Source organism: Physeter macrocephalus, chromosome 16 (assembly GCF_002837175.3).
Source record: "Physeter macrocephalus isolate SW-GA chromosome 16, ASM283717v5, whole genome shotgun sequence".
Taxonomy (NCBI): domain Eukaryota; kingdom Metazoa; phylum Chordata; class Mammalia; order Artiodactyla; family Physeteridae; genus Physeter; species Physeter macrocephalus.
The window spans coordinates 24,521,595-24,531,685 of record NC_041229.1 but is presented as its reverse complement, the minus strand read 5'-3'; the positions used below and the strand labels follow the sequence as shown (position 1 = coordinate 24,531,685).

Sequence of the window (10,091 nt, the reverse complement as noted above, 5' to 3'; positions counted from 1 at the left end):
AAAAAAAAAAAAGACCCAATGCAGCCATAAATAAATAAATAAATAAGAAGTTTGTGTGTAAGCCAGATGTTTGAAAACACATCTTCCATGAAAGTGTTATTATGCAGGCTGGTTAAAGTGACAGTCTTCACAACTTCCTTAAACCTTGCACAGCCTTGCAGTACTATTATTTAGTTGCTGAATGTCATTCATAGCATTGCTTCTTTGGAACACTATTCTGAGTTTTAATTTGGGATGCCCATATTGGAACTCCTCTGCCCCTTCCAAAGGGAGCAAGCAAGGGGAAACAACAGGATTAAGGGTGATGGGTAGAAAGAGAGTAGGGTAGGACAACTTACTCCCCAGACATGTATCTGCACAAAAGGCCTACTTTAGATCAATCTCCCCTTAAACGTTCTGAACTGAGACCAAAGACAGAGTTCATTTAATAATCACTCAAGAAGTAAGATGACCAAAGGACTAGAAAGATGATAAAAGGCTGTTGACCTGGAAGAGCTCAACCCGTGGTGAGGAGAGGCAGGTAAACAGCAACACCTCAATTCAATAAGTGCTACGAAGAAGATATGAACCAGCAAGGGCCCTGGGAACCTAGAGGAGGTGGGGGACCCATCCCAGATGGCCTAAAAAAGGCTTCATAGTAGAGATGACATTTGAGCTTAGCCTTGACAGACAAGTGGGATATTGTCACCTGAGATTCTCTACTTCACCACTATCCCTATATATACAGGATATTTTAAGCAAAATATATCTTTAAAATAAGCAAGATATTTTAAGAAATAATCAGTGTATTAACCAAACTGGAAGTCTTCCCCAAAAGGCCAAATATTTTAACATAATCTTTTTCCACTCACTGACAGCTGTTAATGGTAAGGAGTGAAAACCAAACAATCAGTTTTAATTGGCGGCAGGAAATGAAAGGTTATTTCACTCAAAAAGGTTTTTTTAAAAACCCATTAAGGTAATTCAAAAATTTTAAATGTTTATTCCAGCAAATGATCTGGGAGCTTACTCTGATTTCCCCTCCATTCTGGCAGAGCCCCAAATAGATAGGTTTACTTCACCTTAAGTAGACATGATTCTGAAAAGTTGGATATGAGGAAATCTTGAATATATTAAGTCATTTAAAATCCACAAGGGGAATTAGGTAATCAAAAAAACCACACAGTAAATATATTTCCATGAAATCAAAATCTTTTAATAATATGAACACTTACCCTCAATTTCTTTATTATATTTTTACCTAAAAAAGTTTACATACAGAGTTTTTGTAAAATGGCATACTAGTAGTTGATATCATAATGATGCTACATATTAACACTCTGTATTGAAGAAGTATCATAAAAATCTCATGGCACATTATTTGCTAAGAAGTAGCATAATAACAATTGGGAGAAGGTTCCTAGGATTACTGTAGTCTACTTTATGGCTTCTATGGTATTCACAGTTGTATCTCAGGATTTCTCAAGTACTGCCCCACCCATGTTCCCAACATGTGCAATCAATCAGTCACCAGACCTCATCTAGTGGCCTAAAGGCCATGAGGCTTGTACAAGGACAATAACTGCCTCATCAGGACAAAACTTGCCTCGAAATGAGGAAACCTACTCCAAAACCATCCTGGGCTGCCCCTCCTCCAGACTACCCAGCCCAGCCTGGACAGCCTGCTTTCAGGCTCTGTCCTGAGGCTGGCTCACACCCAGGTATCTATCCAATCCTGCTTTCCTACTTGTACCTCTAAGACCCCAGTGTGGGCCCCACTCCTTGTCTCCCTGACACTAATAGGTATTGGCCCTCAAACACACAGAAACACAATTATGGCCTTGGCTTCTGCCCTATTTTGGAATTTCTACTTTTGATACATTATTTTGTATTCCTTTGTAAAATCTCACCACTGGATCCAATCCAATGCTACAGAATATTCACTCTGAGTCTGATAATTTTCCAAGTATCCCAAGGCAGTAGGCTCTGCTTTATCCAGGTGACACATTCCAGCTTCCCAGGAAACCCCAGGTGTATGTGTGTGCCTTCTTCTCCAGCTACAAGACTGCAGAGTGGGCCTCCTGGAGGTTCTCCTCAAGCTTCAGTCCCAGGTTGTCGATTCCAGTGCTGGTGACTGGTAGCATGCTGCTTTCAGCCGGCTCTGCAGTGCGTGTCGGGGTGGAGCAGTACAGAATGAACCCCACCATGATGACGGTGAAAGAGAGGATGTAGAGTCCTGAAAACTAGGAGGAGATAATAGGCTATGGACAGTGCTCCCTCACATACACATCTTTGCTGCTGCCTTTTGTCAACGGAGCTTTGAGGGTTACCTTCTCATAATTTTTTTTTCTGAAAGTTGCCCAAGGAGATGCTAATGACCAAAACCATCCCATGTGTGTGTACTGGTGAATGTGTGAGCTCTGCCCACATCACCCACCACATCAGCCAACTGGATTCTTGGATCTTTAGGAAATGGACTTTTGCCTTTCTCTGTGATAACCCAGCTGCATCCCACCTCACAACTAGTCCCACTCACTTAGTGGAGAGACTAAAAATTTAGCATGGTACCATGAGAGACCCAGATTCAGACCCTAGGCACAGCTTACAACACTGGTGTGAAACAATAAGAAAACAGAATGGTTTGGAGAAGAGAAAGAAGATGAGAGAGAAGAAAAAGTAAGACACATTCCCAGGCTTCCCTGGTGGTGCAGTGGTTGGGAATCCGCCTGCCAATGCAGGGGACACGGGTTCGAGCCCTGGTCCGGGAGGATCCCACATGCCACAGAGCAACTACGCCCGTGCACCACAACTACTGAGCCTGCGCTCTAGAGCCCATGAGCCACAACTACTGAGCTCGCGTGCTACAGCTACTGAAGCCCACGCTCCTAAAGCCTGTGCTTTGCAACAAGAGAAGCCACCGCAATGAGAAGCCCACGCACCACAATGAAGAGTAGTCCCCACTGGCCACAACTAGAGAACAGCCTGCGTGCAGCAACGAAGACCCAATGCAGCCAAAAATAAATGAGTAAAATAAATTAATTTTTTTTAAAAAAGACATACTCCCACAGGTAGAAGGAAAAAATGAAATGGGTTTTGAAATGAGTATTAAGTAGATTACAGTCATCTCCAGGTGTGGGCTTCTATGGGTCACCACTGGCTTCAACATGTTAATGTTTCAGAGATGCTCAATTACTTCTTAACCTTAAACCGTTAGAACTTTTTAAGGAATGGAATAGCCACAACCCTCCCCAAAGCTGGAAGGCCTCCACTGGATTCAGTGATGATGCAAAGCCAGTGATAATGTCAACCAGAGCAGCAGCCAAACTAATTTCCTCCACAGGTTTCATTCTTGGATCCAATCTCAGCACAGCACCCAGCACATAGCTGGTATTGAAAAAATGTTCTTTTGGGGAAAAAATGATTCAGAAAAGATTAAAGGGCGTTAAAGCTATTTAAAGTACCCTAAACTTTTAAAGTCAGTATCATGAAGGTCAATCATGCTCTCCAATAGAATGTTCACTGTTACCTGTGGGAAAACCTAAGTAACTTATTCAAAACATGTCCTGTTTGGTTTGGTGGTTTTAAATGTTTATAAGAAAAAAGTATCTTGTTCCTCTTAAGAAGGCATATGATTAAATGGAGGCACCTTTATTAGAAGAGAGAGACTCTGAGGGAGTGAGATAATAAGTCTCCTGAATCAGAGGCTGTTTTTTAAATTTTACCCTTTGTGTCTGTATCTATACAGGAAATTTCTTGTGGCTACTCTGTTCAGTGAGTATTTACTCAAGATCAATCCAGAGGAGGCAGAGTCTGACACCAATGAATACAGAAATTGTTTAATGTCTTTTTCAACTGTGTTTCAAAATATCAAAGCCAAAGTTATTTTAGATACTATATTTTTTTAAATTAGTGACATATTGAACTTATGATTCTGTCTTTAAAAATTTCTTCTAAGATCCTAGATATCATCTTTATGCTCTGAATGATTTCCCACCTCTGTAATTTACTCTGAAGATCACAGCAGACCTCCTCTTTGCTCTACAAGTCTTGAAACAGCCTTTGACCAAAAAGAATAAAATCTGATATGAGTTATGAGTGAGCTGCTAGACATGCAGGGACAAAGAAACATAAAGCAAAAGAACTGCAAAGGAACTTATAGTTTGCATGTTCCGCTTTTGAGAATAATAGTGTAAGTCGTGTGGCCAAAAAAAAATGACACACAAGAAGCCTTTTTCTCATTAAAGTTAATACAGTTAAAAAGCAAATATCTACATTAAGGGAGCTTATAATAGGTAGTGACAAGTGTACTTTCACTTTGAAGCTTTTATTTCTTTAACCTTACTTCCTCCTTGGACATTATTTTACTAATGAGGGAAAAATAAAAGTTAAACTACTAAAGCTACGTCAATATGTTTAGTTTAAAAAAAAAAAGCACAGGTAAGCAGGACCAAATGTTATACTGCAGAACTCTCAAGCTTTCTCTGGGTATGGGTAGCCATCAACTGGCCTTGAACTGCAGAATAAAAACACCATGGTCCCCTAGTGGTGGCCATGTGAAATGCAAGAACAGAACCACAGAACAGCTAACTCACTTTTTTTTTTTTTTCTTAACTTACTTTTAAGGCCCACTTTGTACCCCTTAATGATTGCTATCATAGAAAAAAAAAAATCTAGGGCTGTCAGGATCACTTCCCTGATTCATTTTGACATTTGTTACTTTTTAATGATGCCACCAAAAAGCTATAAATACTTCTTCAGTCTTAGTTCAGAAATACCATAACCAGCAAGTTTGTGAAGGTAACAGCTGGTTCCTATGACATGTAAAAGCAAAAATGGTTTATGCTTCTTAAGCAGAAATTTCTGAGAAAACACTGAACTAGGCATTGTGAGTTCCTGGCCAATTCCTGGGAACAGTGTAAGTCAGTGCCAAGCAATTTCCACCCAGATACAAAATTTTATATGGATAAAGAAATATAGTTGCTATCCCCAGCTAAAACCAAAATTATCAAGCAACAGCCGACATTCTAACTATTTGTTCAAATGACTGTAATAGCAGCCAAGTCAACAAGCTTTATACTATGGAAAGATGGATTTCTTTCTTTCTTTTTAAAATAAATTTATTTATTTATTTATTTATGGCTGTTTTGGGTCTTCGTTGCCACACGCGGGCTTTCTCTAGTTGCAGCAAGCGGGGGCTACTCTTCGTTGTGGCACGCACGCTTCTCATTGCAGTGGCTTCTCTTGTTGCAGAGCACGGGCTCTAGGTGCACGGGCTTCAGTAGTTGTAGCTCACGGGCTCAGTAGTTGTGGCACACGGGCTTAGTTGCTCCACGGCATGTGAGATCTTCCTGGACCAGGGCTCGAACCCGTGTCCCCTGCATTGGCGGGTGGATTCTTAACCACTGCACCACCAGGGAAGTCCCGGAAAGATGGATTTCTAAGGCAGTAGTTCTCAAAGCAAGACTCTTATAATAACACTAACATACTATTTTCCTGGAGTGAGTGTCCAAAGAAATTCTTGCCAAGAAGATGAGAAGGTTTCATTTTGGGATCTAAAATCTTAAAGAAACCCATTACTTCTTTTAAACCAAAAAAGTGTTCTGATTTGAACAAGATCTATTTGCTCACCTTATAGCCAAACAGAAAGAGTCCAAAGAAAAGACTGTAGAGGTCAGCTGTCAGGATGCCCAGGTTGACAGAAGTGGCACTAGTGACTTTAATCACCAGTGGCATGAAGTTGTACAGGCAAAACATACAGAGGGCAAATGCTACAAACAGCAAGGCTGTGAAAAAAATGGAATATCTAATGTTATAGGAAGAAATCAAAAGTTAAAGGTGCTGTGCTTTTAAAGCTTGACTGATATATAAAATTCCCTGATCCTTTAACATACTATCCACAAATCCCCTTGTTAACAGTAAGCATTGCAAATGAGACATACAAAGCTCTCAGGAAAAAAATAACAAGATATGATGAAGAACTTAAAAAATTCAACAGAGTGTTAGATGATCGAGGCCATAGAATCTTGCTTATGGTGTAAGTCAACAGCTCTTATCACCCCATGTTATCCACCTGTCCAGGGCAGAGTGATGCCAATGATAAAAGGCATCATGGTTGGACATGATTTGTGTGGTTGAATCAAAATAAAGTATTTTTAGGGTATCAAAGATAGTCGTTAGGCCCATTATCTTTTGTTCATCTCATAAGAGCTAGGCATGTGGGTGCTGAGAGATAACTACTTATAGAAGTTATCTCTTCACAACCACTTCTCCAACCTTGCTCAACACACACACACACACACACACACACACACACACACTCACACACACACACACGGGCAATCTAAGTTATTTACTTGAATGAAATCATCCAAGCATGGTAAATGAATTTCAATGACACTTCATGTAGTACTTAATTTCTTTCCACGCATCACTAAATAAGGTTCAAATCTTTCCTATCAGATGAGAGTAGTAATGGAACATGGTGGTGATTACACACTATCAGATTATTCTGGTTAATATTTCACAAATTACATCAAGCAGACAACCTTCACAAGAAGTCTGAGGACTCGAGATACAGATCTAGTTGAAAGTTAGTGTGACCAAAGGTCAGTCTTGTTCAGAATTCCTAGTAAAGAAAGGCTATTCCTGAAGGTAAAGATTAAGGATTAACTTTTATGGGGGGGTTTATTTACAAGTTCTCAGAGAAAACTCAATGTAAACCACTATAGTTCTCTGTGTACTAAATTACTCTGTGATTTTATATAAAAATGTCTAAATAGTATTACTAAAATGAAGTATTTATTTCTTGATGTGTGTCAGGGGAAAGACTAACAAGAATTATTATGTATGTACATACCAATTTTCCAGTCCCAGTGAATGCTGGCAAGATCCTTATATTCCACAATCAATCTGTGATTAAAACAAGAGGTCACAGAGAGATCTTTATACTAATTTTCACTATTTTATAAGCAATTAAATTGCTTCAAGCTTTAAATACTTCACCAAGGGGATTAATTATGTTGACTTTTGAATTTTTCTTAGAGTATAAAAATAACTATCTTTGGGGCTTCCCTGGTGGCGCAGTGGTTGCGCGTCCGCCTGCCGATGCAGGGGAACCGGGTTCGCGCCCCGGTATGGGAGGATCCCACATGCCGTGGAGCGGCTGGGCCCGTGGGCCATGGCCGCTGAGCCTGCGCGTCCGGAGCCTGTGCTCCGCAACGTGCCGCGGAGCGGCTGGGCCCGTGAGCCATGGCCGCTGAGCCTGCGCGTCCAGAGCCTGTGCTCCGCAACGGGACAGGCCACAACAGAGGAAGGCCCGCATGCCACAAAAAAAAAAAACAAAAAACAAAACTATCTTTAATTAAAATGACAAAGAATAAAACCCAGAGGAGTCCATAAACACATGTTTGACACCCTAAGAAGCACTCTACAATAGTCAACTACAGGAGGAAAACATGACACTATGTGTTCCCTTTGAATAGGAAGTTAATATTTTCTAGGAATAATTGAAAAAGAGAGTCTTCACTGGTAATATAAAGTCTACCACATTATAAGCAGGAATCAAGCATCACACATGTATAAGAAAATGAGGCATAATTCTTGATGTTTCAAAAATCTTCTAATAGATATTTAGCAAGTTACTGATTTCAAATGTGAATTTGGGCCAAATAAACAATGACTATTAGTAGCTGGAAAGTAATCATCTATGACATATTTGCTTATATTGTTTTTAAGGATGTTTAGAATCTTACAGCTGTATGCCACTGATAATTGTTCCAAACAAGCCCACCATTCCTAAAAACTCCTGTCTGCTCAGCTTCTTCACGATGTATTCTTCACACACATTAGAAACAGCATAGAGGGAAGCCCCAAGAAGGACCAAGACGTCACCAATCAGTACATCACTACCTGTAAGGAGATAAGCCACAAAAAGGAATACATTTGTCACTAGGGAAAACTTTCGAGCTTGCTTCCAGGAGTTTATCTGGCTCATATTTATTTAAGTAAGATTTTACAGAGGAAGAAACCGATTTTTAGAAGTTTAAAGACTCTTGCTCATCTCACTTTCCAGCACAATTCTGCTTTCATTTTTCTTATTTTGGATCCTCAGGAGACTAACAGATTGGAAGATGGTGGTGTATACCATAATGTAAGGCCTCAGAAAATGATTCTATGACATGAGAAATTAATGGAAATTATTGATGGGAATTCATTGAAAACTATAGGGAAGGAAGCTAGGTAAGCAAAGTACTTTTCTCAATCAAAGGAGACACTGAAGTCACTTGTATATTGGGTGAAATCATAAACCTTATTTAGATTTTACACTATCAAGTATCTGAACCTTGACATAAAGAATATCAAAATGTTCTCATCTACAGAGTAATTGAAAAAAGAGGTCATTCAGTGAACACAAAGTCTCCTTTTTGATGAAAACAAAAACCAAGAATCTACAGTAGGATTTCCAGTAATTAATCCAAATGTATGGGCCAAAAAAAGATTATTGCAAATATATAAAGAAACTTCTCTCTCATGACACAAAACAAACTATTTAGTGTGACAAAACACAGCAAGGACTCGGGGCAGGTAGAAACATAAAGACTGCTTTGTGGAAATGGTTATAGTACCAGAAGCAAGCAAATCTAAAAATAAAACTTTAAAGATAGTTAATCAGGACATGTTCTCTGCCTTTTACTTTATCTTTGCACAATAAAAGTGAGGACATAAGCAAAACTTTTTCTGTGACTAAACCATAAACAAGTAACACAGTCTCACCTGAATTGTCTTCCCTCCCTGCTAATATGTCTGCACCAACCATAGTTCCTACGCCCAACAGACAGACAGCCACAGCGATGAAGTGGATCACTCTGTATCTTGCATAAAGAATAAACCACGAGAGAGCCATCAACACAGGAATCCCAAAGCAATCCAAAAGCTGCATGGAAGGAGAAACAGATGGCTTAAAACATCTCTCATTAGCTAAAAGATGATTAAGTGTTTATTGGAGTCAGTGTTTATTGAGCATTTATTATTGCCAGCCCTGTACTAAACGCTTTACCTGGATTAACTTATTTAATCCTCACAACAACTCTATAAGATTAGAACTGCAATCTCCATTTTACACACGAGGAAATCAAAGGCACAGAAAGGTTAAGTGAGTTGCCCAAAATCACATAGTTAAAAGTGGTGGAGGACTTCCCTGGTGGCACAGTGGTTAAGAATCCGCCTGCCAATGCAGGGGACACGGGTTCGAGCCCTGGTCCGGGAAGATCCCAATGCCGTGGAGCAGCTAAGCCCATCCGCCACAACTACTGAGCCCGCGTGCCTAGGGCCCGTGCTCTGCAACGAGAAGCAACTGCAATGAGAAGCACGTGCACCACAACGAAGAGTAGCCCCCACTCACCGCAACTAGAGAAAGCCCGCGTGCAGCAACATAGACCCAACACAGCCATAAATAAATAAATAAATAAAAGTGTTGGAGCCAGTTGATGAACCCAAGGAATTCTGCCCAACAGCCTATGCAGTTTACCTCTACACTCCCACCTGTGTTTATCTTTAAGTCCAGTAGACACGTGCCCATTCACTCAGTCAACAAATATTTAAGTATGTGATATGTGGGAGACACTATGAGAGGAGCTGGAATATAGAGAACAAGAGAGACACACAGAGGAGTATACAGAAGGCTAGACAGACACAGAAGCATCACACAACCAATATTTAAATGCAATTGGGCTAAGAGTTACAAAAAAGTACAGGTTATTATGAGAGAGCAAACAGACACCATCTCCCTGACAAAGTGTCCAACCCCACCATATAAGACAGATGCTGGCTCACAGCAAATACTCTTGCTCATCTTCATCATACACTCCTCCATCACCTGTCGGTCCTGGGTCCGGAAAATACTTGCTACACCCCTGATATTGCCAGTCTGAAAGGCAGGGGGATTAAGAGTGCCAAAATTATAGTAAATCCAAAATCTTTGTAAGATAAAAGAAAAAGAGATTTCATTCACTGGATTCTTAAAGTCACAAATTTGGTAAAGTGCATTCAAGGATAAAATATGTTCCTTTTACTAATAATGTTCCTGATGATTTTTTTTTTTTTTTTTTTTTTTT

The 10,091-nt window shown here is 39.9% G+C and overlaps 1 protein-coding gene across 8 annotated transcripts in view; it reads right to left on the bottom strand.

Annotated features, from left to right (window-relative positions):
- LOC102991654 (sarcolipin) overlaps positions 1-10,091 on the bottom strand; it is a 104,375-nt gene that overhangs the window by 79,860 nt on the left and 14,424 nt on the right. For 2 of the 8 annotated variants that reach the window (XM_055091593.1, XM_055091594.1), the window contains exons 3-6: positions 8,752-8,911; positions 7,731-7,887; positions 6,836-6,888; positions 5,608-5,762 (exon numbers count right to left, since the gene is read on the bottom strand). The exons of 1 other annotated variant lie outside the window; for it this stretch is intronic. In XM_055091593.1, the coding sequence (XP_054947568.1) occupies positions 5,608-5,762; positions 6,836-6,888; positions 7,731-7,887; positions 8,752-8,911 (525 nt within the window). Of the gene's footprint in view, positions 1-5,122; positions 5,539-5,607; positions 5,763-6,720; positions 6,889-7,730; positions 7,888-8,751; positions 8,912-10,091 lie in introns of those variants that run through there. 5 more of the 8 variants (XM_055091595.1, XM_055091599.1, XM_055091596.1 and 2 more) reach the window with 5 other exon arrangements.